Source organism: Rhineura floridana, chromosome 2 (genome assembly GCF_030035675.1).
Source record: "Rhineura floridana isolate rRhiFlo1 chromosome 2, rRhiFlo1.hap2, whole genome shotgun sequence".
In the NCBI taxonomy this organism is placed as follows: domain Eukaryota; kingdom Metazoa; phylum Chordata; class Lepidosauria; order Squamata; family Rhineuridae; genus Rhineura; species Rhineura floridana.
Genome location: NC_084481.1, coordinates 102,499,331 through 102,526,874, shown reverse-complemented (window position 1 = coordinate 102,526,874; position 27,544 = coordinate 102,499,331). Strand labels below are relative to the sequence as shown.

General features: G+C 42.4%; 2 protein-coding genes across 5 annotated transcripts in view; one reads left to right on the top strand and one right to left on the bottom strand.

Moving 5' to 3' along the window:
- The first annotated feature begins 77 nt into the window (after positions 1–77).
- On the top strand, positions 78–20,340 carry NLRP6 (NLR family pyrin domain containing 6). The gene is given in 11 exon segments (XM_061612757.1): positions 78–542; positions 4,543–4,845; positions 6,308–6,349; positions 11,163–12,254; positions 12,257–12,812; positions 14,452–14,538; positions 16,315–16,458; positions 16,634–16,678; positions 17,722–17,892; positions 18,653–18,826; positions 20,112–20,340. Coding segments are annotated over 10 exon segments (2,784 nt in total). The 5' UTR covers positions 78–542; positions 4,543–4,559; the 3' UTR covers positions 20,299–20,340.
- A 925-nt stretch (positions 20,341–21,265) lies between these two features.
- The window catches only part of INCENP (inner centromere protein), a 29,396-nt gene continuing 23,117 nt past the window's right edge, over positions 21,266–27,544 (bottom strand). For all 4 annotated transcript variants that reach the window (XM_061609848.1, XM_061609850.1, XM_061609847.1 and 1 more), the window contains exons 11-18: positions 26,860–26,969; positions 26,645–26,762; positions 26,205–26,327; positions 25,231–25,403; positions 24,936–25,050; positions 24,638–24,730; positions 23,359–23,509; positions 21,266–21,594 (exon numbers count right to left, since the gene is read on the bottom strand). In XM_061609848.1, coding sequence (XP_061465832.1) covers positions 21,392–21,594; positions 23,359–23,509; positions 24,638–24,730; positions 24,936–25,050; positions 25,231–25,403; positions 26,205–26,327; positions 26,645–26,762; positions 26,860–26,969 — 1,086 coding nt within the window. In that variant the 3' untranslated portion in view covers positions 21,266–21,391. The remainder of the gene's footprint in view (positions 21,595–23,358; positions 23,510–24,637; positions 24,731–24,935; positions 25,051–25,230; positions 25,404–26,204; positions 26,328–26,644; positions 26,763–26,859; positions 26,970–27,544) is intronic.

The following is a 27,544-nucleotide window of genomic DNA, read 5'->3' as shown; positions in this document are numbered from 1 at the left end:
ACGACCCCATTTGTGCATTGATGCCCTGGTGTGTACACAGACTGAGAAAACCTAAGGAAAATGGTGACCATTATTTCCCATAGCAGCACATCTCCAGGCAATTAACACCCTTTTGTCAAGTGTGAGGCTAGTCACAGAAATCTTACAGGAAATCTGCAGCAATATTTTGAGGTATTTATTTATGATGTCACTCTTTCATAGAAACTGGTTTGTAGAAATTTCTGGGTCCCAGAAGTAAAATTCACAGAAAAGAGAAGCGATTTCTCTTTTTCCAGATCACACCATCACTGACCAAACCCTAAACAAAATACACAACTCTTTTATGTCAGTCAGCACTTAGAGCAGTTCAGAAAACTGGGAAGGTTTTGGTTTGTCTGTGTTGCACAACAATCAAGCATTGTGCAAATGATCCCCAGTTCCTCTTCAATTATTTTTTCCCAAGGGTTTGTGGGGGGGCCACTCTGCTTTGAACACTGAGAACATTCAGAAATGAATCAAAGGCATGGCCAGATTTCTTGTTCACAGCATTCTTCTGATTGATGGTAAGTACACAATTTTCTATATTGTCTTCTGGTGTTTGCCAGTTTTAATCTGAATTGATTACATAGAATTACAGAAGAGTTGGAAGGGGATTGTAAGGCCATCAAGTCCAACCCCTGCTCAATGCCTGATGAGAATGGGAACTAGATAGGCCCCTAGCCTGATCCAGCACACTCTTATGCTCATCAGTAGGAGAACAACACAATGCCCAGCCCTGTTCCTCAAGAGCCGACTTTAATCTCACAATATTGGCTCTTTCTTTTGTTTTGTTTTGTTCAAACAGGACCTGTCTGTGATCCATAAAGGTTATTTGGAAATTTCTGCATAAGCTCCATAAGAATGACTTAGACCTGGACCTATAGCTTAATTCCCATCAGTTTCAATGGGGCTTCTGCATAGGAAGTCCTCATTGTGGAGAAAAGAGGGGCGGTGTTTTTGTTTTTTAATGGAGCAGCTGCTTTGGGGAAATATCCTGAATGAAGCTGAACATAGAGCTTGGTAAATTTTCAGGCTCTGTCAACCTGAGTTAAAAGTATGCCAAAAGCTGTACTTTAGCCTCACAGATGCACAAGGTTAAGTATCAATAAATATTCTGTTGCCTCACATTTTCATTGGTTTTTGTCTAGGCAAGATGGTTTCTGGAAATGTTAAGAGCATAGATTAAATTTAGCTTTACTTGTTAGAGAATAGTTGCAGCTGGAAATGCTTCTGAAATCCCCTTCGTCAGAATTCCCCCGGATTTGGAATTCTGAATTATCTGGTCCCGGCCACAGAACAGCACCTGTGTATTAGCTATTCCTCCTCATCAGGGCGGTCCAAGACATTTTGCTGTCTGGGGCAGAGCAACAAATGATGTCCATCGGTCACACATATCATGGTTGTACCCAAGGCTGGTCTCATTTTGTCACCTGAGGCAATAAATAAATAAATAATCCCACAATAGCTTTTCTGCCCTTTCATGACACCCCAAATCAGCTGCCCAGAATGACTGTCTCACTCTACCTAAAGACAGAGCTGGCCCTGTCCAGTATTTCAGACTGGATAAGTATCTGTATACAGTTTGTTCTTGCCACACATTCCTTTCATTAGGTTTCCTACTCACCATGAAAACAGCTTTATTAGGACCAACCAAGAAGCTGCAGAATAGACAGCAAGCTTTGTAGGACTATTTATAAACTTCTTCAGCATGGATGTTATGTTAAACAAAAAATAGCAAAAAAAGAGAAAGAGGAGGCAGGGTTGGGGCATGGTAGAAAAGCCCAAATGTGGAAGAACTTTTGTTTTACGACATGAGATGATATGCCTGCACTTTACCGGCCTTTCAGCAGCCAGACAGGCTGCCCCCTGCCTTGGTGGCTGTGCTACCTTGATGTTCCAACCAGAAAGGACGTGGGACTCTGTTGGCTTGCCTGCTCTGGTGACATCCAAGTATTCCCACCCTTTGCCTCATCACCGGCAACCCTGCATGCCTCCTACATCGATTAATTTTATATTGGGATGTTCATTTTGCTGCAATGTGCCTGTTCACTGACACCTCAGTGGGTATAGCTGCATGGCACATTTATGTAGCCCTTTATTCCCATTCAGCAATCCTTGTGTCTCCCAAAGGATTGTGGGGGCATTGCTGAGTTCTTCATTTGGGACCCTCACCCGCAGATGCCTCGAGGAAAGGGAATAACGCTTAACCCAGTTGAGGGTGCAGGGGTATAGAGTAGCTCACACAGGGCTCTGCCTTGAAAACGCTTTCCTTCCAAGTGTCTCCTTCTGCAACTCCTCCGCCCCTCCTGCTGGGAGTACCCTGAACCACCAGGGTCCTCCTGGGGAAGAGATGGACACTGCCAGTCAGGAGGAGGAAGAGGGTTTGGGCTTTTTGCCCAACTTTCCCCACCTTGGAACCTTCCACCCAGATGTTTTTGGACTACAGCTCCCTTCATCCCTGACCTTTGGCTATGCTGGCAGCAGCTGATGGGAGGAGTTGTAGTCCAATAACCAGTAATGTAATGGCAAATTCAGAGTGCAGGGTCTCTTCACGACAGTCATAGCCACTCTCCCTCCCCCTCTTTTTCTTTTGTTGCTGGGTTGAGAATGAGATCCTTGTTAATGTCTTCTCCCACAACAACAGACACCCCTAGGGGCCAATCAGCATGAAAGGGAAGAATGGTAGCTACTGAGAAGAGTCTTCTCAGTGGCTGACTCACCCCCTTTCACTCTGACTGGCTCCAAGCAGCAGGAAAGGGCAAGGAAGCACATTAGAAGACTCTTCTCAGTAGCTAACACACTCCCCTTTCATGCTGATTGGCTCGTAGGATGCTGAAGAAATAGGGATCCTGCTGAGATCCTGCTCCCAAAAAAGTACGGGGTCTAAGACCCCTTGAGTCCCTGGACGACTACACCCCTGCCAATAACATCTGAAGGGAACTAGGATGGGGAAAGCTGCTTTAGCCCCTGCCAGATCGCAGCACAGCAGCAAGCCATGTGCGGAAGCGGCTTGTGCAGAGGGAAGGGCTGTCATGCAATCCTGTAGAAGCTATTAGTGTCTAGTAGTGCAGTTTGGAAATTATAGACTCTCTGGACTTAATAATCTTATTCCCTTACCTCACTGTCTGCTGCTATGGGGAGCCCTCTTGCTGCTGACTGAGGTCCTAGGCTCCTGCCCGCCCTCACAGTATCACGGTCTGTGCCCCATGCGGTGTGAGTGCAGGTTGCAGGGATGCCCCCTAAGTTTGCAGTACAGACATGGGCAAAGGAGGCTCTGAGCACTTCTGTCACCTTCATGGTATTCATACTTAGCTCACTTTCCCCACTGAGTTATGAGCCTACAATGTTTTCTTTATTTTTTTAATATGCACAACAGAAAATTATCTTTCGGGGTTTTTTACATCATTTATTGGCCTTGGTTTGGGTTTTTTTGAGACGTGTTTTGGTTGTCGGATTTTGTTCCCGTATCCTTGCATCATTGTTCTGCTGGCAGTCATACATCTTTCATTAAGTAGTCTGTAGTTCCTCTATTTTTACATGTTTTTAAAACCATGTAAAATCAAAGTTGGGTAGAGCTGCTCTCACTTCCATGTGTTTAGCACATTTTCAAACGTTTTATTATTATTATTATTATTATTATTATTATTATTATTATTATTATTATTATTATTATTATTGGCTATGCAAATTTACATGCATCTTCAGAGCAGTTTGTGAACTCTGAATTTTATAAACTGACTCCTATTAAAATAGTCCAAAAAACAGATCTCACATTTCAAAACTAACACAGGCAATAAGACACAGACGCGCACACATATACACATGATTATAGACCAGCTTTTCCCAACCCGGTGCCCCCCAGATGTTGTTGGACTACAACATCCACTATTCTGAGCCAGCATGACCAATGGTCAGGGATTATGGGAGCCTATAGTCCGACAACATCTGGAGGGCACCAAACTGAGGAAGTCTGATGTAGAGAGAAAACTTTGTAAACAGTAAGGCCAAACAACCATGAAATTAAAGACTGTCCCTCTATATACTGTAGGTGTCTCACACACTCCAAGCGAGAACAACACTTCATGTATCTCTAACCCACAAAGGTTTCTGCCACAATACAGTTGTTAGACTTTAAGGTGTAGTTTAACAGTGCAGTCCTATGCATTTATTTGGAAGCAAGTGCCATTAAACACATTGTAAACTTACATGGGAAACAAGTAGACATGCATAGGGTGGCACTGGAAGCCCAAACACTGGATAAAGAAAAGGTGCAATGTTAAATTGGATATTGGACCCAGGGAGAATAGAGTTGTCAACAGCAGATGTGAAGAAATGCAGAGTACTGAGCAAGGCAGAATTAGTTCTAAAAATGAAAGTGCAATGCTAGCAGTAATCAAGCATGCTGGACTTGTAGCTATTTATTTTCCTTGTTGTAGGCGATTGATCATGTCGGCCATGTTTCTTTTAAATCTCACTTTCTAAATACGTGATTAAAAGGGCATTTCTGTTCATATTTCATTTTAGTTTCTTGATGCTTAACAATGGGAAACAAAAACAGCCGAATCAGTGACCTGCTCCTACTTGCCCTTGATGACCTCTCTCAGGAAGACTTCAAAAGGTTTAAAGACAAACTCTCCTATTCAGACTTCAAAGGAAAGGGCTTCCTAATTCCCAGAGGACGGCTGGAGAAAGCAGACCGGGTGGATACTAAGAACCTCCTGATCAAGTGGTGCGGTGGGGATGATGCAATAGATGTAACTATCCAAGCGCTCACAGAGATTAATCAAAAACAGTCGGCAGTTAAACTCAAACAAGAAAAAGAGGAAGGTAAAGAACTCTAAGAAAACCCGTGGATCCTTTTCCCCGTGCAGCTGGAACAAAAAGATGGAATAGGGCAGATCCCCTTTAAAAAGAGTAATGAACAAGCAGTGCTTAAGATGTATGATCTAACCAGCTCGGACATTGTTTCATAGAGGTTATCACATCTCTTCAGGGTGCAAGTGGCTTGTAGGAATTACACACATTTCCTCAAAGAGTTTACACCTAGAATTAGGAAAACTCCAGGTCACACAGGCCCACATTTTTATTGATTAGGAGTGGGAATTACCTACTGCCCCACACTACACTTACGTACTTCAATGGCTACAACGCTGAATTCAAATAAGTGATTAAGTTTACCAGATAGTGTTTGGGAAGATAGTGCCTTATAGCCTAACCCAGAAAAAAGAGGAAGAAACTCTGGACTGAGTCCATAATATAAAAATGTCCTGTTCTCTTCGTATCATGGACTCTACGAGAATATGGATCTGTAATATATTCATTTAAAAGGTGCATCATGACAAATCATTTCCTCTCCTAATTGACCTTACAGCAAGAACAGCTTGACATACTTTCCACACAGGCCCTTTTCTAGCCTTTGTATACCCTTTGACTGCCAGCGCCAGTAAGTGTCATATTTCTAATAGCTACGTGGTTTTCTGTACATTGTTGTTATGTGCCTTCAAGTCGATTACGACTTATGGAGACCCTATGAATCAGTGACCTCCAAGAGCATCTGTCATGAACCACCCTGTTCAGATCTTGTAAGTTCAGGTCTGTGGCTTCCTTTATGGAATCAATCCATCTCTTGTTTGGCCTTCCTCTTTTTCTACTTATAGTATAGGTTGTACATCAGGACAATCAGATGCTGTGGCACCCCCATTTTTTTAAAGCATTCCATAGTTTTTCATGATCTACACAGTCAAAGGCTTTGCTGTAATCTATAAAGTACAGGGTGATTTTCTTCTGAAATTCCTTGCTCTGTTCCATTATCCAACGTATGTTTGCGGTATGATGTCTGGTGCCTCTTCCTTTTCTAAATCCAGCTTGGACATATGGCATTTCTCGCTCCACATATGGTAAGAGCCTTTGTTGTAGAATCTTGAGCATTACTTTACTTGCATGGGATATTAAGGCAATAGTTCGGTAATTACTGCATTCTCTGGGATACCCTTTCTTTCGAAGTGGGATATATATTGAACGCTTCCAGTCTGTGGGCCATTTAGTTTAGTTTAGTTTTCCATATTTGCTGACAATTTTTTGTCAAAATGTGGACAGATTCAGTCTCAGTAGCTTGTAGCAACTCTATTGGTATGCCATCTGTTCCTGGTGATTTGTTTCTTCCAAGTATTTCTGTAAATACAAGTTGCAAATGCACCTTTCAGCCACCAGGTGGCTCTCTGTGCAAAATATACTTGTACTGAGTTACACTAAACAGGAATTCAAAAAACAATTTCATTTCTCCTTTCAGGTTTGGAGTCCAGCCAGAAGGCACTGAAGATATCACCAAAAGGTACATAAAATCCACAGTAGGTCATTCTTTTATCAAAGCCTTAGAAGGCTAGGTTTAACACCGTGACAAATCTGTTTCACTTGAAAGTAATGGGGGGAGATGCTGAATTCACAGGACTTTTGCCATTAGATCTGGATGGTTGCTAAATGTTCCATTAACATAGGTAATCATTCTCTTGGATTACATTCTCTTAGACTGTCTGCTGGACTACACAGAAATTCCAGGGACAGCAAGGTATTAGAGCAGGGTTGGGGAACCTGTGGCCCAGATGATATTGGGCTACAACCAGTAGTGTAGTGGCAAATTCAGAAGTGCAGGGTCCCTTCGTTAGAGTCACACCACACCCCCTCACAGCCATGCCCCCTTTCCACTTTCCCTCATCTCCCTTGCTCTCCGTATTGTCTCAGAGTCCACACTCCACTACAACAGACATCCCTTGCAGCCAATCGGCTTCTCAGTGGCTAACTCACCTCCTTTCACTCTGATGGGCTCCAATCAGAATGAAAGGACAAGGACTCTTCTCAGTGGCTAACACGCTTCCTTTCATGATGATTGGCTTATACTTTGGGGCCTGGCTGGGACTCTGCTCCCAAAAAAGTAACAGGTCTACGACCCCCCTGTGACCCTGGAGGACTACACGCCTGTATATCTACGCTATATTTTAGATCTGTTATGCTTTAAGAAATATAATGCCTTTACCTGCTTTTATTTTGATTTTATGCTGATTAACTTTTATTCTTTCTTATGGAATGTTTAAATAGTTTTATAAGTAAAGGAAACCTGTGATCTTATCTGTGTGAACACTTGTTCCCAAATCCTAAATTTCCAAGGAGAGGGGGCTAACTCTCTCCCATTAGACATGGCACCTGTTTCAGGGAAAGCTAAGGTGCAGCTCAGCTGCCAGGCTCACAGCCTGCTACGTAGATAGTATGCTTAGACGTCTACCCTGAACAGAGCAAATATATCACAAGGGAAAGAGGAGATGGTTTCTGCCTTGGGTGCCAAAATAATTTGGGTGCCAAAGCATACACCTTAACATGGGAGGGGGCATTTGCTGCTTCGCCTCAAGCAGCAAAATGTCTTGGGACAGTCCTGTACTACTATGAGGGCAGCTCTACACATGGTTGCTGAAAAACCATGTGCTGTATAGTCTTCCTGAGTTAGCAGAATTTCAGACCGCACATAAGGAGATCTTATGTTTGAATGTTCCCATATGCAATGCAAAAAAGAAAATTCCCTACATGCATGTGGTAAAGAAAACTAAATTTCTGTGTGCACCACGCCTTTTGATGTGGGATAGTACTCAAAGATACATTCTCTCATCTGCAGTCCAGCAAGTGCTTCACCAAACAATATTGCTGAGCATGTAACAAAAGACACACCAAAATCTGGGCTAATATGAAAAGCACACAAACACATCAGACTGGATAGAAAATAAGTGTTTGACCCAGTGATGTGGGGCAAAAACGTTTCCAAAACTGACAATGTTCCAATGCTTTATTTTTCCACCAGAAAAAAATCAATTTCATAAGTTCATTAATAACAAGAATAGATGGCAATTGCAAATATAATATTAGGCAAACTTGACAGTTTCAAAGTTTTTAGGGGGTTTTGTTAGTAAATACAAGTAAAATAAGCATGCTAAATTAAAGCTGAACATTTTCCTATGACCAATATGTATAGGAAATTTTCCAGTTCAAACATTTCTGGAAAACCCACATCACTGATCTGGCCACAGACCTAAACTGCCTTTTGTTACTCTTAGGAAAGGATGGAGTAGACCATTATTTATACAAATAGAAATGACCAAAGATGTTTTAAAACCTGAGGCAGAAAATCCAAATAGCCCCCCCAGGGATAAAATTATAATAATCTCAACAATTTATAATTTGCTACCCTTTAACAGAACTCACAGTGTACCTTCTGAGGCAAACCACCACATCCTTCCTAATAGATTGATCAATCTAGCAGAGATTTCATAATTACTCAAGGCTTGTGCAGTTGTAATTTTTTTGTATGGGATCAGGGCCAGCACCAGGCATGACTGGACCCTTGAGCACCAGACTGCCCCAGGCCTGCATCATCATACTCCCCAACACCCCCTCCTGATGCCCCCACCTACCTCCCACATTGCTGCATCAGTGCGCTAGCACACATGCCTGCCATTACCCAAAATGGTGACAGGGGCATCAACTCCTTAGGGACACCCCCACCATCATATTGGGTGATGATAAGCATGTGTGTGCAGCACCCTAGCACACGGATGCAGCAACGCAGGAGGGAGGTGGGGCAGGTGGGCCTATTTAAGCCTGCACTGCCTGCATAGGGGAAGTTTTCTGGGAGGGTGGAGCTCCTAATCCACAATCTGCAACTTGATGCTGGCACAGATTGTGGAACAGGAGCTCCACCCTGCAAGCCTAAGGAGGGGCCCCTTGGGGGCTCTTCTAGGCCACTGGGGCTCTTGGCCAGTGCCCAACCTGGCCACCCATTGGCACCGGGCCTGTATGGGGCATAGAGGAGATCACTATTATTTTGGCAGATTCTGCCACCTCTATATTTCTTACCTTCATGCTTTAGTTAAATATCTGCATAACATCCTATATGCAACGGATCACATCATCTGAGCCTACTTGCATAGACCACTATGCACATGTTTAACTAACACATAGAGACTGAGCATACCGAGCAAATGGAGTCTGCCACTGCATTCATAATCCCCAGCACTGCTGGGTGATAAAGAAAAATCTTTATCCTGATTCTGGCTTCTACTTCTTTTTTTCCCTTTTGGCCTCACTCTGTCATGCAATTACTACATTATATGGCAGGGACAAGGAGCTGAAACATTGTACTTCAAAACAGAAAATCTTCAAGCACAGGATCCAGATTCTGCTATGGGAAAAAAGCATACAAATTAAATTAGTTTGTGTGCTCTATTTTGATGTGCAGTTTGAGTCTGGCTTTGTTTTTTGGCCACAGTTCTTTATTGTTGTCAGGGATGAGAGAAAGGAAGTTGGACAATCTAGGGCTGTGTATATTAACAGAAAGTTTTATGGCAAATATTCCCACTTCTGACCTAGTTGAACCCAGAGACAATGGAGGATTTAGAGATAATATTCACACTAATAATTTCCTTCAACCAAATATAGCCTAGCTGAATGTGCCTTTGGTCTAACTCATAGATATCTCTTTGTTATTTGTGATACTCTCACCATCATGAAATTTGACAGGAAACTGATTCACATTCCAAGGTTTGCTATTCCTGTCCTAATGCCTTCAGTCATAAAACCATAAACTTTATACTTATCTCGAAGCCATAAAATCTTGCCATGACCACTATCAATTACAAGTAATAAAATCATACTGATAACAGGCCATTAATTACCAGTATTATAGTGGCGAATTCTGTTCATGTTAGTCATAACCAAGCCCCTCCCCCTTTTTTGCTCTGGGGTTGAGAATGAGATTTTTGTTAATGCCTTCTCCCACAATAGACATCCGTAGGAGCCAATAAACATGAAAGGGGAGAGTGTTAATTACTGAGAAGACCCTTCTCAGTGGCTGACTCACTTCTTTCACTCTGATTGGCTCCAATTAGCAGGAAAGGTCAAGGAAGCCTGTTAGAAGATTCTTCTCAGTGGCTAAGACACTCCCTTTTTATGGTGATAGGCTCAAAGGATGCTGGAGTCACAGCGATCCAGCTGGGACCCTGCTCCCAAAAAAAGTAAAGGTTCTAAGAATCCCCGAGACCCTGGATGACTGCACCCCTGGCTACAACTGCAGTCATCCCTGACAATTGGCCCTGCTGGCTGGGGGTGATAGGAATTGGAGTCCAATGGCATCTAGAAGGCGCCGTGTTTGGCAATTCCTGTATTAGGGCATTGAGCCCTAAAACCTCTTGAGGATCTAGCCCAGCAGTGGGGAACCTCCAGCCTGTGGGCCTTATTAGAGTCCCAATTTGTCCTGCAAGGCTGTTGGCCACCTGCCTGCCCCACACCTGATGTCATATGTGATGTCAGGTGTGGGACAGGTACAGATGCAGCTACAAAGGAACAATGGGGGCTTAATGTGAATTCCTGTCCTGAATGTTCCTTTGCAAACTGGACTCCCTGTCAACGAGGCCAAGTAGCTGATTGGTGATTACAGGGAGCCCCTTTGAAGTCGGTTTGAATGCAAATCACTTCCTGTGAATGGAGCATTTTTCCTCTGCTGACATCTGTGTCTGCAGAGGGGGGGAGGAGCTCCATATACAAAACAAAGTTTGGATTAAAATGGACTTCAAAGGGGCTACTGAGTTACTCAGGATTTCACCTCATCACCTCCTAGATCCCTTTTCATGCACAAAGGATTTGCAACACCAGACCTTTCATAACTTTCCTAGGTCAGCTCAAGTGCCCGGGGCCAGCAACATTGGCTTCACGCACTGACATATTCCCACATGAGCCAAGAAACACAGGCAAAGGACTCGTTAACTCTCTTTTACTGTGTGAACCACTACAGTGGCCTTGTCAGAGACTCTTCTTACTGCTGACGTACCACACTGTTGAGATATAGGCCAAGGGCTCCAAGAAAGTAACTTAATGTGCCTAACAAGCATGACCTTTGCAACAGTGGTGTCTATGTATGGTCCATTTGGGAAGCCAGTTGTATATCTCTGATCAGCAAATCTAATGAAAATATATGTCTCTGAAGTCATCAGCAGGGCTTTCAGTGAGGCCCAAACCAAGATCAAAAGTCTACTGAATCATGAAAACTTTTCCTGGCGTTATTTCATGTCGCCTCCCCACCCCCCCAATGCTTTCTCTCTTGTTATTAGATTACAGGATCAAGTACAGAGAATATGTATGGGAAGAATATCAAGTAATACAGGACAAAAATGCACTGCTGGGTGAATGGGTGAACCTAAGCAGAAGATACACCCAACTTTTGATCATTCAGAAACATTGTCTGTTGGAAGAGAAACAGCATGAAATTATGTCCACAGGAAGGAAACATGCCAACATAATGGCCAAGCAAGCCAGCCCAGATAGGATTGTGACTTTATTTGATCCTGACGATAATAGAGAAAACCCTAGAACTGTAGTGCTCCAAGGACCGGCTGGGATTGGGAAAACAATGACTGCAAGGAAGATTATGTTGGACTGGGCAGTTGGCAAACTCTACCAAGGCAAGTTTGATTATGCTTTCTACATAAACTGCAGAGAAATTAACTTGATGACTGAGCAGCAGAGTCTGATTGATTTAATCCTTTGGAACTGTCCTGAGAGAAATGCTCCCATTAAAGATATTATTGCAAACCCAGAGAGGCTTCTGTTCATCATAGATGGTTTGGATGAATTGAAGTTTTCCTTGGAATCCAAAGGGGAACACCTGTGTGTCAGTCCTGATCAAAAGAAGCCTGTGGAAGTCATACTGAGAAGCTTAGTCAGGAAAAGCATTCTTCCCAAATCGTATTTAATAATCACCACAAGACCAACTGCTCTGGAGCAACTTCAGAAGTATTTGAAGTATCCCCGTTATATAGAGATCCTGGGATTTTCTGAGGAGGATAGGGAAGAGTATTTCCACAGGTATTTTGGGAACAAGAGGCAAGCAGTTCAAGCCTTTGGAGTTGTGAAAGCAAACGAAATGCTCTTCACCATGTGTTTTGTCCCCATTGTGTGTTGGATCATCTGCACTGTGATGAAGCAACAGATAGACAGAGGAGAAGATCTTGTACAAACTTCCAAAACAAACACCTCTGTATACATGTTCTATTTGACCAGTTTACTCAAGGATCACAGCACAGTGTTGGAAAGATGTGGACAGACACATTTCCGAAGCTTGTGTCTCTTAGCCAGAGAAGGAGTCTTGGCAAGAAAAATACTCTTTGAGGAAGATGACCTCCAAAAGCATGGCTTAAATGAGGCCAGTCGCTGTTCCTTCACAAGAAACTTTTTCAGCAAGATATTGATTGCCAATCTGCCTACAGCTTCATCCATTTAAGTTTCCAAGAGTTTTTTGCAGCCTTGTCCTACGTGCTAGACAAAAGACCAGAGATAGCTGACAGAGTGCCATGTCATTATGAAGATGTGAGGAAGTTGCTAAAAGATTTTGGAGAGGGTGGAAATGAATATTTAGTGTTGACAGTACGCTTTCTGTTTGGTCTCTTAAATGAAGAAAGAAGGAAAAGCATAGAGAAAAGCTTAGGCTGTAACATTTGTTCTGAAACTAAACAAGTGCTTCTGGAATGGGTTGAAGCTGAGGTTGCATCAAAGAACTTTCAAAAACAATTAGAGGTATTCTGTTGCCTATATGAGATTCAAGAAGAAGAGTTTGTGGGAAGAGCAATGGATCATATCCCAGAGATCAGGCTGTATGACAACTGCCTAGAGAATGCGTTCAACTCACTGGTTATTTCATTTTGTCTGAGACACTGCCGTAGGGAACAGTCTCTCCACATTGGATACTTACTTTTTTTATCCAGGTATGTGAAACCTTCAGAAGACCCTGTCTAGATCTATTCAAGTTATTTTTTTAATCTAATGTGATAAACCAAAACTTGGGTCCATATAACAGCTATGCTCTTTCTTGAACAGGGATAACCTGGCCACTGTGGCCCACAGTTAGATTACTGTAATGTGCTTTATGTGAGGCTACCCTTTGGGGTGGGTTTGAAAACTGCAGCTAGTGCAGAAGGCAGTGGTTAGGGTGCTGATCGGGGTTCCTAGCTATATACACTTATACACCTGAGTCAAAGGAACTGCACTAGCTTCCTATTAGGTGCTAAGCCATATTCAAGGTTCTATTATTAACAAATAAACCCCCAAACAACTTAGGACCAGCAGGTCATGTCATGGCTGGTCTTCTCCACAGTGGCACTGACCCTCCAGAATACCGTTCCCTATGCAATCCAAAAGGCATCAACTGTGATGTGTTTTAGACACCTATTAAAATTTTTATTATTTATTTATTTAATACATTTATATCCCACCCTTCCTCCCAGTAGGAGCCCAGGGCAGCAAACAAAAACACTCAAAACACTCTAAAACATCTTAAAAACAGACTTCAAAATATATTAAAACAAAAACATATTAAAACAAAATATCTTTAAAAACATTTTTAAAGCTTTAAAAACATCTTTAAAAAAGGTTTAAAAACATCTTAAAAAGCAATTCCAACGCAGATGCAGACTGGGATAAGGTCTCTGCTTAAAAGGCTTGTTGAAAGAGGAAGATCTTCAGTAGGTGCCGAAAAGATAACAGAGATGGTGCCTGTCTAATATTTAAGGGGAGCAAATTCCAAATTTGTTGGTTCACGCATTTCCTAATCATTAATTTTGACATTGCACTGCTCAGAATTTTGTTTTAAAATTTTTATTCTGGATTTTTATTGACAGTATGTATTTTCATTTTATTTATATCCTAGTCATGATTTGTTGGTTTTTGTTTTGTAAATTGCTTAGAGATTTTGTATGTTAACTATAAATTTATTAATAAAAAACTTGTATTTGTTTAAAAAATGAAACATTGCGATTCTCAGGAAGCCAAATAATGTTCCAGATTTAAGACTCCGTGCTGCAAGTATGTGCAAGGGTACCAGAAAATGAGTAGCAGTGAGTCTAGGTTCTAGATTTTTCAAAGAACCCATTTTGTTAAACCAGAATGTTAATTTCAGTCACTAAAGCTCACAAATAAAACTAAATGCAACAAACATCTTTTTGCAAACAATTATATCATACATGTTCATTCATCAGGACTGGCTGTTGTTCCCTTTTGAGCATGTGCTTGATGACAAACCCAAGTTTGCTGATGCATGATGTATGAAAGAGCCCTAGTTTTGCTATCAAGAGAAACTTTGGTCCAACTCAAGCTTCACCTTTCAGATTCTAAAATGTGCTTTTCTCTTCGGAGGCTCTTTCTCTCAGAATGGGCACATTAAAGGTCAACAATGATTTTCTAAGGTGAAAAATAAGTCTCAATAAATACTATATCTCCATGGCCAGGGGTGAGTGGGTATGTAAAATGCAACCCACAACTTCACAGGTTACAATGTAATGTTGTCTAATGGAGGTATATAATCCAATTGTATCCCATATCCAACCTGCTGTTTTCTGTTTTGTTTAGCTTATATTTTAATGGAAGGGTGGATGAAAATCTACCTCTGCTCTTTGAAGGGCTGAAGGATCCAAGGTGTAACATAAGAGTGATCTGGTACGTAGCTAGCAATTATGTTTTTGTTCTTCCATGCCCTGTGCTCCTCTGCCTTAGTTCAGCTTCCCCCTGGCATATCCTGGCCTAGATGCCCTCAGCCCTATTCAGTTGTCCAGCCAAATGCATAGAGGGCACGAACCGTGTAGGACTTGTGGGGCTGTGCATGCTTCCCCTACACCCAGCGCCCCTGCACCTAGGAGCCCCACCCATTCCACATGGAGGCCTGAAGGGAGATTCTAAGCACATTTAGCAGAACACACTTAGAAGCCTCCTCACAATCTGGAAGCCTGTGTTGTCAGGGTGCCCCCTCACAGGAAGGCTTCTAAGCATGTTCAGCTGAATGCACTTGGATCTCCCTTCAGACCTTCAGGTTCAGTGCCTAACGTTTGAGAGTGAAGGGTAGGTGCATGGGGAACATTAGGGGGCTGCATGTGGCTCTATATTTTATACCATTCATTTGTATTAATATTTTTAAATGCCTTGGCAAAAAGCATACAAATGCAATAAATAAACAAAACTGTATAGAGGTCCAAAGTTGCTGAAGGCAGCTTTTTGCCTTGGCCATGAATACTTTTTCTGTTTGCAGTTTTTTGTTTTTACAATAACAGCCCTTATGATGGCCTTTTTATTGTGTGGAGGCAGTGGCAGCCAACCTCTTGGGCAAGTGTGCTACAAGTCGATTCTAGAGTATGAGGAGGGACTACTCTAGGAACATATGTAGCCCCAAGGCTAGGACTGGGGAGGGCAGCTATGAGAGAACTAGAAAAGGTCCTCAAATGCAAAGATGTATCACTGAACACCAAAGTCAGGATCATTCAGACCATGGTTTTCCTGATCTCTATGTATGGATGTGAAAGTTGGACAGCGAAAAAGGCGGATAAGAGAAAAATCAATTCCTTTGAAATGTGGTGCTGGAGGAGAGCTTTGCGCATACCATGGACTGCAAAAAAGACAAATAATTGGGTGTTAGAACAAATTAAACCAGAACTGTCACTAGAAGCTAAAATGATGAAACTGAGGTTATCATACTTTGGACACATAATGAGAAGACATAGTGAGAAGAATTAGCATAAAACAAATGTCCTACTAATGGCCTTTTGCTCAGATACTGGTCTTGTTTGTGTTTCCAAATTCTTGTGGTATTATTTGTTATTCCACGTCATAAGCTGCCTTTTGATTCAATGATCCTCTAGGCAGCTTAAACAATACATTGCAGTCACAAATGTGTGATACATACACACACACACCCCAACACAACCAGCAGCCTCAGGTATCTTGGGCAATGCTTTGGACCAGAGTGTGATTTTCTTTCTGGTCCATGAGAGCAATGGACAATTGGACCAGAGTATTCTTTCTGGGGGAGGGGGGGAGAGAAAGCCATTTCCTTGCAGCTGCCCCTTCCCTGGCAGATGGATAGGGCCAGGCTAGCCTTTTCCCTTGCTGCAATGTCTATTAACAGAATCTCCTTGTACATTAACAGCTGAAGTAAATCAACTGCATTTCTAAAACTGATTTTAGAAAATCTGTTTATTGGAGACTATAAATTCATGTCAATCCAGTGAAAATCAAAAGCATATGGATTCCTGCACTGAGCAGGGGGTTGGACTTGATGGCTTTATAGGCCCCTTCCAGCTCTACTGTTCTATGATTCATAGGCATGGGCCTCAGTGTGATGGAACAATCTCAATGTGTTCAGAAGTCTAAAAGCTTATCCCGCAAGAAATTGCAAAGAGCTGGGTAAGGGAAGGCTAGCTCCTCTGTATTTGTCTTCCTCAGGTTCAAGAGATGTAATGTCAGAGCTGCTTCCTTTGAGATTCTAACCTCTGTTCTCACTATAAACAAACACATCAGAGAATTCAACTTACAACATACTGACCTAGGCGAAGTGGGAGTGATTAAGCTCTGTCAGGCACTCAAGTAGCCAAACTGCAAACTGCAGGTACTTAGGTGAGTGTGTTTGTTGATGCCTTTTATCAAACTCTTAAGGGCAGAGCACCAGCTACACTTGCCAGGGTTGCTATCGAAAATGGCCTCCTTGTGCCACCCAGCCTGGTTGGAAGCATCACTAGATTCTGCTCCGTCCTGACACTGAAAGTCTCCATGGCACTGAGCCACATTTCTGGCAGTCCCTGGGGGGAGTGTAAAGATTGAATGTGATGGCAAATTCGGTGTCTGGAATTATTAGGAAACTTACTAAAACCATGAAGTAGTAAATATCCATTCCGTTACATAAATACAGCCACCACATTTAGAATATTGTGTAGTATTCTAGGCATCCCTTCTCTGATACCCTGTCTGAGGAAAAAGTCATCTAAAAAGGCCAAAAATAATGGGATATCTAATTTAGATTTTTTTAAAATATGACTTACTTTTGAGTAAACATAGGATTGTGCAATAAGTCCAGAGGCTTACTCCCAGGTAAATGGGGACAGAATTGCTACCTAAGGGGGAGTATAATATATTTTTATAAGGTTTGTGAACAGTATGAAGATGGATACTTTTGTCCCCGTTACTATTCTAAGACCACAGGACCGCAAGACCTTATACCACGTCAGGCCATTTGCCAACCTAACCCAGTATCAATCTAATAGCAAACGCAACTGGCGAGTGCTTATAGGAGTGTAATGAAAACAGAGCCACTGAGAAAGAATGGAGGTAGTGCAACTCTCGGAAGATCTCTACAGTTTGCAGAATTACAAAACACACTCTGTGGCTATTGAGGGAACTGGAATGGAGAATCCTGAAAGGTGGCATAGCTGGCACGTGGGACAGGAGCATTCTGTGCTGCAGCATTCTGCTGCAAGTCCCACTTGTTGTCTACTAACCGACAGCAGCTCTCCAAGGTCTTAGGCAGAGGTCTCTCTCACCATCTTGGAGATGCCAGAGATAGAAACCAGTGCCTCCTGCATGTGCACTACTACTGACTTGTGAAAACTAACATTGAGGAGTCACCTTGCATTCATAAAGCTGCGGGAGAGCTGCTTCCACATGGTGTGTGACACATACTCATGGTGCTGTTCCAGGAGTCTGTGTAGCGACTTCTATGTAAAAAGGCCAATATAATCCAATGCAACTGCTTTGAGTTTGGTGTAAGACAGGCATATAAATGTAGGGTTTTGCAACAGTTTTAACTTATGGAAAACATAATCATTATTCATTCCTTTTGAACATTTACCCTTTCAGATTACGTTGCTGTAACCTCAACCCCAAGTCATGTGAGAAATTAGCCTCTATTGTTCCTAAAAACCAGAACCTGAGGGTGCTCCATTTGGATTGTAACAGGATAGGAGATGCTGGACTGACAAAGCTCTGCCAAATGCTGATGCATCCCGACTGCAAACTCCAAGTACTCAGGCAAGTGACCAAATGGCTTATTGCCGGTTTAGGCAAATTGTGGCTCTCCACACGTTCTTAGACTACAACTCACATCAGCTCCAGCCAGCATGGCCAATCTCCAGGGATGATGTGAGTTGTAGCCCACTTTTGGAGGGACATAGCATCCTTCTCCAGCTTATTGAGTGAGCATCAACATTTTAACTGCCTTGCTGGGTGTATGATTTTTTTAAAAAAGCACAATATACAGAGCCCTGAATCAGTCTCTTGTCTCTCTTATTTAACGTGAATAACTTGGAGCCAAATTAGACATGAAGTTAAGTGCATCACAAGAAACCTTGCTGTTTTTGTTTTAATACCCAGTGCAGGGCCAGTTTTCATGGGGCCTGCAACATATCAGTCCTGATGAAAATTGAACTTCCCTGTCCCAGGGTGGCTGTTAATCTTAGGAAAATGAGTTCCCATTGGCACATTAGAAGTTTTTCCTCCCTAAGACTCATTGTCACGTGGGGGAGGGATTTGTCAGGACTGCAGCAGGTGAACTGTTAAGCCTGCCCTCCCCATGAACTGGAGTCCAAGTGAAAATTCAGGAGCCCTGTTATTAAATAAGAGCCCTGATGGTTTTTAATATATTAAACATCATAGCTAGTTTGTCTCTCAGAAAGTTAAAATCAAATTCCTTCCAGTCAAATTGTAAAATATTCTGCTGCTGTACTTAAGGTGTGTTAAGCTTCTTTAAAGAATTCTCCTGCAATTGATTTCTTCTCATCCCTTTGAACAGCTTGCTCAGTTGCAATCTCACTGCTGTTTGCTGTGTGGATCTTGCTTCTGTACTCTGTACAAACCAATCCCTCTTAAAGCTCTTTCTAGGCCATAATGAAGAAATGGGAGGGGCTGGCGTGCAGCTCTTATGTGAAGGCCTCCTACATCCAAATTGCAGACTAGTCTCACTAAGGTAATTGTTCTTTCACAATATATGAAATATCATAGGGATATTAAAGTTTAAAAGCAAACTAAGTAGTGATGGCATATTTTGACAAAACAGTTCATAGCTACATTGGGAATAATCTATTGATTACCACACTACTGTAACTTGGGATGAGAACTGCTTCCAATAGATTCTTCGATTTGGGGCAAGGTGCTATCAGTATGCCAATGCACTCAGCCCTTGGGCTGAGTGGGGGAAAATAAACTGAGCTTGAATTCTGGCAAGATGGAAGACCTGTGGGTGAGTGGTTCCTACATCTGAAAAACTGGTCAATTGCTTGCCCTGGATGGAGTTGCACTCCCTCTGAAGAGGCAGGTATGCAGTCTAAGATACTTGTTTCAAACTTTGTCACTGAAGACCCAGGTGGTCTCTGTGCCTAGGAGTCTTTTATCAGCTTTGGCTATAGCCATTGCTGGACTGAGAGAACTTGACCACAGTAGTCCAGGCTTTGGCAACTTCAAAACTAGATTACTGCAATGCACTCTGTGTGGGGCTTCCCTTGCATTTGGTCCAGACATTACAATTAGCAATCATGCTGCAACATTCTGCACTAACAGGAGTGAGACCTTGTCTGCATATTATACCACTGCTTGGAGATCTGCACTGGTACCCAGTTTGCTACTGGGCCAAATTCAAGGTGTTAATGTTAATATTTACAGTAAAGCCTTCAACAGCTGGGGAATAGTTGACTTGAAGTATTTTAACATAGTTTTATTGTGCATACTGTATTTGTTTTAACTGAATTAATTTTGATCAACGAATTGACATAAAATGTAACATTTTATTTTTATCTGTATTTTTAAATTACTGTTTTATGTAAAAAGGTTAGAGGCTTTTGTTAATTAAGCAGTATATAAATCTTGTTAAATAAAGCATGCAAGCAAATTGTTAACAGTGGGAAGAACCCTCATCATGGACATCTTTACAGAGTTTTTTTGGTGGGAGGGGAGAAGAGAAGGAGGAAGGTCTCAAATTGAGATACTACATGTGGACTTTAGAAAATATAGGAAATGGGTAAGACTCCCATGGTTCCACTAGTCCTTATTTTAAGTAAAAATAGACCAATAGATTTATTATGTCATAAACCTTGTCAAAATAGAACCAAATTAGTTAGAAGCATGTAAAGTCAGGTAAGACAGCTGCCCCTCTGGAAATTCTTTTCAGTAGATTCCCTTGCATATGTGTTGGTTTTCATTTTAAAGGAAAGACAGCAGGCAAGACCAATCATTTTCCCTATGAACTTTTATCTTAGGTTGGATTCATGTGGACTGACAGAGGCATGTTGGGAAGGTTTTTTAGCAGCTCTCAAAACAAACCAGTTTCTGCGAGAGCTTCACCTGTGCAATAATGACAATCTGAGAAGGTACCTGGAAGCTGATGAGCGATGCAGGATTAGAGAACTGAAGCAGCACAACTTTAGAATACAAATAATGCTGTAGACCAACAACTTGGGAAAAGGGGGTACTTTTTTCCTAACAAAGTTAACTAGCACTTTTGACTGATATTTGTTAAAATGGTAGTTAGATATCTCTATCCATTTTAAAAAAAATTATGGACAAATGCTCATTTGTCTTCATTGTTCTCTAAAAGAGAAGGATCTTATGTACCGGTGCTAGTGGCAAACTTCTTTCCAGTTTTCCTCATGTGGCAAGCAAACTGAACCTCAATAATCAGTGTCTACACACAAACCTACCATATTTTAGAAAATGTGTGATTAGTTATAACACAGGAAAGTGATCAAGCAACATGTCTAGAATTGGTCTCAAATCCTGATAAATTTCTTCTCAGAAAATAACCTGTGCCAATTAGGGTTCCTATCTACCCCAACTTTGAAGTATTTTAGATCTTCAGGTCCTTCCAAAATAGTAACAAGGCCTTACACAGAATGCAGAAGCAACAGTTAAAACTTATCAAATGACTGACTAGAGATTTTACGTAGACAAAACTCCTTTGGAAAATGCCATGAAGCATTATAAGGATATTAGCAGCACGATCCCACCTAGAGTTTGGGTCACTGAGTTTAGGATCACCTGCATTTGGATTGAACTATAAACTGGCGTTCAAGAAGTAGTAGATCAGAGTAGTTCATAGTTTGTTATTGTTACAGCTATCCTGCCCTGCTTTGAAGGAGTTCAGGGTAGTATATATGGTATCCTATATTTCATCTACAACAACCCAATGGAGGTAGGTTAAGTTGACAGTGACTGGCCTAAGTGGGCTTCATGGCAGAGTGAAGATTTGAACCTAAAATTACTCACTCCTGGTCTGCTATGTTAACTGCTATACCACACAGGCTCTTCCTAGCCGTTGAATATACCAAATATAGAGTCATGATACTGTTTATCATTTGCCTTTGCCACTACAAGTAGCAATTTGTCCTCTCTTCACCACAATCAGAGTCAGAAACCGCCGTAAGAGCTCTAACAGAGCACAATATTTATTAATACAGGTAAGAAAAATAGTTCCACGTTTAAAACTCAATCCACTTCTTCTTGCATAAAAAACTCCAATACCTGTCAGCTCTAAAAAACTTCATCTCTTGAAAGTATATGGTACAGTTTTGCCATGTGGGAATGGTGGAGAGTTCCACACTGCAGAACTGGTGCGCTTGAAGTAACGGGGCTTGCTATTATGGAAGATTTCTTCCAATTTGGGGCTCTTCACAACCCCAAAGAGTGCATTGGTGTCAGGTGGATTGTAATATTGGCGTATGATTGCTTGGCTCAGTTGATTTCCTAAGGGCAAGAGAAGAAAAAAACACTTGCAAGTCAGTTGACTCCGATACTTCAAGATGTTTGTTCTGTTTCCCTCTGTCAGTTTGACACAGAAAGTATTGGTGACACTCATGAAGAACTCAACTCATAAAGACCAAGGGCTATGTCCGATGAAGTTGTCCCATTCGTGCAAGGATGTCTGTCTGCACAATGGGACTCTCTCCCTCTCCTCACACCTCCCCCAAATCTTCTCTGTAGTTTGGGGAGCCCCAGAACAGATGTGAGGGACGCAGGGGGCTTGAGGAGAGAGGAAGTCCCATTGCACAGGTAGAAGTCTTTTGTGCTAATGGGGTGACAGTGAAAGTTTGATTGTTAAGTCTTCCAACTGCAGCCAGAACCACCCTGGTCTATCTGGAAAAATCCTACCCTACTCGAGGAAGGGTGGGGAACTTCAGCTCCAGGGCCCAAATGCAATCTTCCAAGCCTCTATCAGCTGTTGGGACTCTCCCAAGGTCATCACACACATATACCTCATTGGGCCAGCTCCACACTTTCCTTGAGTGCCTTTGCCTAGCTGGAAGATGTCCTTAACGGTGAGAACACCTCTTACTTACCTGGATGGAGAGATCCGTGTGGAGAATTGTATGGCTTGAATGTAACCTACTGTACAAAGGCACAGCTGTTGCCCTGCTCACTTTTTGCCTCTGGCCCTACTCAAAACTGGTATGTGGACCCCAGAAGGTTGTCCATGAGGAAATGTGGCCCTCAGGCTGAAAAAATGTTCCCCGCTCTTGTAGTAAGAATGGCTGCTAACAACACTGGAGATTGCCCAGATGGATAAATGAGCTTAGGGTTGTATGCAACTAAGCAATTGTGTTTGTAGAACTTCTGTGAGCGCCATGGAAGTTCCCCTCCCTTTCCTCCCTGCAAATCTGCTCTGGGGGTTAATCAGCTCTCCAGAGAAGATTGAGAGGCAGTGTGAGGGACAAGTGGGGGAGGAAAGAAACAGAGAAGGTCCATTGTGCTTGCAGAAGTTGTTCGGCGAGCACAAGGACTGCAGTGGATTCAACTCAAAGTCTGCAAAAGAAATGGTCAGCGTGGACTAAGTAGTCTTTGAAATTGTGCTCTTTTATTATGCACTGGACTCAGCTTTATGGAATGGAAATAATGGCAATTAATATAGCTTATACATTTTTTATAAAGCACTCCACTTCTTTATATGAATAAAAAAGAAGCGTTATGCACATGCACAGACTCAAACCACCAAGAAGTACAGACACTCTGCTTTCTAGTGCTTTCCTAAGTTGCACATAGGAAGTTTGAAAAAGTTATGCTACAGGGATATCATAAAGGATTAAACCATTTCATTTCTAAAAAAACTGTATTAAGGCTTCAGATTCATTATTAATACATTGTAAGTACTTGAATATAAAGATTAAGCAGCCAACACTGCAGTCTTGGTCATACTGAAGGTTCATCTACCCCAGCACTCACAATGACCAGCCAGATGCCTTCAAGAAGCCCGCAAGAACAAGAGCCCTCTCTTCCCTTCCTCCACAGAACCTGGTATTCAGTGGCATACTACTTCTGAACACACAGGCTCCATTTATCTATTATGGCTAATAGCAGTAGAGGGATAAGTTCATGGAGGAGGAGAAGTCTGTTCCCCTTTCTAAAGTCAGTGGCCTTCACCGTCACCACTCCTTCAAGCACCACATTCCATTCACTAGTATCAGGAATGCTTAGCCACTATGCACTTAAGTACCCAGATGGATTCAAACATACCAGTAGCCCAAGCAGGGATGGGCTTGCGGGGCTGACTCTCATCATCTGTTGAATCATCACTGTTCAAATCCATGCCATAATTATTCAGATCAATCTTAGACTGTTTTGGACCTTGTGGTGTCATCTGGTAGGACTTGCAGGCAGGTGAGTTCTGGACAGAAGATATGAAGAAAGTCAAGTCACTGGATTTGGAACCAGATGCTACTGGAGAAAGTGTAGTAATATATTCAAACCTCAAGACAGCCTTTTGGGGAAGATCTCATTTTTTGGAAGAGCAATTCATTTGCTTGAACAGGTATAAAAAGCTTCCCTTTTCAAAGTTCAAGAGGCACTGGTTCTCTGACAATGGTCACAGCAATTTGTTTGAAAAATATGTCTTATTTGTACAGCTTTCTCCTTAGATATTCGCAGCTGTCAGCCAACACAAAGACTTCCACTTTCAATATCATTCACAGAATTAGTTTATTTTTCAAACCACCTATATCAAGCTCCACTAGGCAGACGGCTTACACTTACTCTCCGGGTTTTAATACATGCCTAAACACTTCCTCTTGTCTATAAAAACAGTCAACTTTTGTTCAGTCTTCCTATTTTATTTAGAAAGCCTATGTTTTAAATTCTGCCATTGCATTTTCCAGTTATGCCTGTATCTAGGAAAGTTGCGAGGAGGGGAATGGAGAGAAGATGGTAAGATTCTCAAGATGCTCACAAGAGTGTAGTAAGCTTACCTAGGAAGGGGCAGCTCCCCCCACAAAAGGAGGGAGAGGCAGCAACCCTTCAATTTAATACATTATACAAACAATTAGGCAAAACAATGCATCCAAGGTGTTTTGGCATGTTGCCTTTTTCAGGGGCAAAGATACCTTGTTCCACTTAATATAGCCATTCACTCAAAACAGCTTTCCACAACCTGGTGCCCTCCAGATTTCCGGACCATTTATTAATTTTATTAAATTTCTATCCAACACTTCCTCCTAGAAGAGCTACACCTTCCACCTCATCTCCAACCATGTAGTATGGGGCTGATTAGAGTGGCAAATATTTGGAGGACTCCAGGTGGTGGAAGGCAGACTTGTGTCAAAACTGTATGCATGGGACATTACTGGCACTGAATGTTAAATGGCTAAATAAATGAAAACTCAAAACACCCTGAAGGCAAGATGCTTTTATGGGTAAGCCTGTGCTCCACGCTTTGCAGCACATGCTCCCTTGCAGAGCAAGTCATCAGGGGCATCATTACTCCTTTCAACCACTGATCTGCGGATGAGGCAAAGCTCACCTCAACATCCACCGTCACATTCAGTTGTTTGCTGGCAGCCTTGGCCTCTGCCACCGCTTTCTGTTGCTGCTCGTCTTGCTTCCGCTGTTCCTGCTAAAAGACAAGGAGGCCACACCATGCTGCGAAAGGGCCACTGCTCTTGCCCCACCCTTGATGACAGAGTGTACTTCAGGAAGATGTACACAGGGCTTATCCCTTCAACTTCCCTTTCAGCATTAGGACCACAGCTTTCAGGGACTGCACACATACTTTTCGGTGCAGGGAAAACATTCACTGCTTGACCAACTGAGCCTCTTACCAATTTCCTCTCTTTCTCCTCCAGCAATTTTCCGAGCTGCTCCTTCTCTTTGGCTGCTGCTAAAACCTCCCGCTGCAATTGAGCAGCCTTCATTTTCTCTTGCCGTTCATGCTCCCTGAAGACAAAACAGACTACATTACTGTCCAAAGAGAAAAAGGGCCATGATCGTACACCTAACTTTTACCCAGCAGAGCAACAGTACCAACAGCCTGTGGCATACATTTTGGGGCCAACTTTTCATTTTCTCCTCAACTGAAGCCTTCTCAACTGGGCTGCTCAGCCATTTTGTTCTTACCGCTGTGCTTGGAGTTTTTCCTGCTCTCTCTTCTTCTCCAGTTCTCTCTCAGCACACAGCTTTTTCTCCCTTTCTAGCTCCAACTGACGCTGCTCCGCGATCTTCCTAGTTTTCTCTTGTTCCTCCTCCTCTTTCTTCTGCATTTGCTCCTTGTGTCTACGCTCTTCTTCCTCCTGAAAAGAATGATGATGCTACTTCCCATGGTTTTAAAAAAGGGATGTAGGAAAATTCATGGAGGATAAGACTGTCAATGGTTGCTAGTCATGATGGCTATACAGCACCTCCAGTATCAGAGTCGGTATGCCTCTGAATATCAGCTGCAAGGGGACAGAGCGGACTAGTGCTGTTGCCCTCATTCTGCTTCTGGGCTTCCCACAGACATCTGGTTGTCCACTGTGAGAACAGGATGCTGGACTAGACCGGCCTTTGGTCTGATCCAGCAGGGCCCTTCTTATAAAGCAAAGAACTTGACCCAGCTGGTCTGAGTGTAATGAGCAAAAGGGTCATGGTGAAGTTGCACAGGCTGTACATAAACTTCTGCATGACACTAGGTAAATCTTCCCTCCATCTGAGATTACCACTTGAAATATTCAGTATTACTATTCACCTGTCAAACCCCAAGATAAAATAAAATTAAACAACATACACTGAGGAAAAACCTGCAGATTTTGAGTAACCCTTTCCCCTCAAATTGTCTGCTTTTGAAGCTCAACTACAAGTGGTAGTTTTTTTCTCAAAAGAACCTGAACGGGCTATGTGCAAATGTTAAAGTTAGTTACCTAAAAAATCACTACAAATTTAGCAACTCTGAAAGACATAGAAATAAAAAGTAGTCTCTTCAGTTTTTGCAGCCCCATGGTTTTGAATTTAGCCTCAGTAGTAAACAGTAATGTGCTACTCTCCTCCTTCCATGACCTCCTATCCCTGCTAGCCACCACCACATCCCTGCCCTTGCCCAGATATCCTCCACCTACCAGTTGCAGTGCTCTCCGCTTACGGGCATCCTCCTCTTGTTTACGCCGGGCTTCAAGTTCTTCCAACTTTTTGACAGCTACCTTCTTCTTAACTTTGTCCTCTGCCAGTTTTTCCTCTCGGACCTACAATAGGTTGTGTATATCTTGCCATTATATGGGTCAAGTTCCCTCTTAATGCATGAGATAAGCACAGCACAGTATATAAAAGGTGGCTCCTTTTAAACAGATCAAGCATTTGAAGCCCTTGATCGTTTTAGCAGGAAGACGGCTGACCCAGGGAGTGTTTTGCTGGGCTGCCAGCCCAATCCTATCCATGTCAATACAGAAGTTAAATCCAACCACATTCAATCCAGGTAAATAGGGTAAGGATTGAAGCCTCAATCACGAAGCTCTGAAGCCCACATCTTTCCAAGGAACTCACAGCCCATATTCAAGTTTACCTTCTCGTTCTTCTCGTGCTGAGCAAGCTTTTGCTCAAACCGCCTTTTCTTCTCCTCTTCCATCTGCTCTACCCGCTCCCGAGCCTGCAGCACCTTGTGAAGGCGCATTTCACGCCTCCTGAGGGCAGACAGGTGTCCAGTTAGGAAAAAGTTCCAAGACAAAACTAGAAAAGGAGCAACTAGAAGGATATATATATGTTTGTGTGTGTATATACCGCCTCATTTCCTCCAACCGCCTTTTTTTCTCCTCCTCCAGTTTCTGTTTTCTTTGTTGTTCAGCCTCTTCTTTCTTCTTCAGATTCTCTAACCGTTGCCTCTCCTTTTCCTAGGTAGAGAAGGAAGCTCATATTAGCACACATGAGGAAAAATATATGTCCATTAATACAGTTAGTGTAATATGGAGACCGACAGGTGAAAGGCAAGCAACTGAACTACAGTTTAAGCCAAGGAACAATTCTCTCCCCTGTGGCAAGTATTTCCAACAGTGAAAACAGCCTTGGCATGAGAAAATGCAATGGCTAAAAAAGGAGCAACAGTGCCAATTTAGCCATCTTTTCCCCCCAAAAGCAAGACAGGCTTTGTGAGAGATTGAGCAGTCCGACATTCCCTCCCATCCCAGATGAAAGTCACTGCAAACAGTTTGTGATTAGACAACACTTGCTATAATACCCAAGTACATTATTAGTCCAAGAGCAGGCATCGTTCTTCATTTCACAAAGGCTCTGACGTTTTATAGTAGGGTTGGGTAGAAAGAATCACATAGACACAAAATGCTAGTAACTGCTGGCTACTTTCTTGATGTATTGCGCCCCACCCTTCACAATACCCACTCGGTCTAGAAATGGCCAGACCCCCAGCTGAGCTGCTGAAAGACTATACAGGACAGTTATTTTGCCCTTA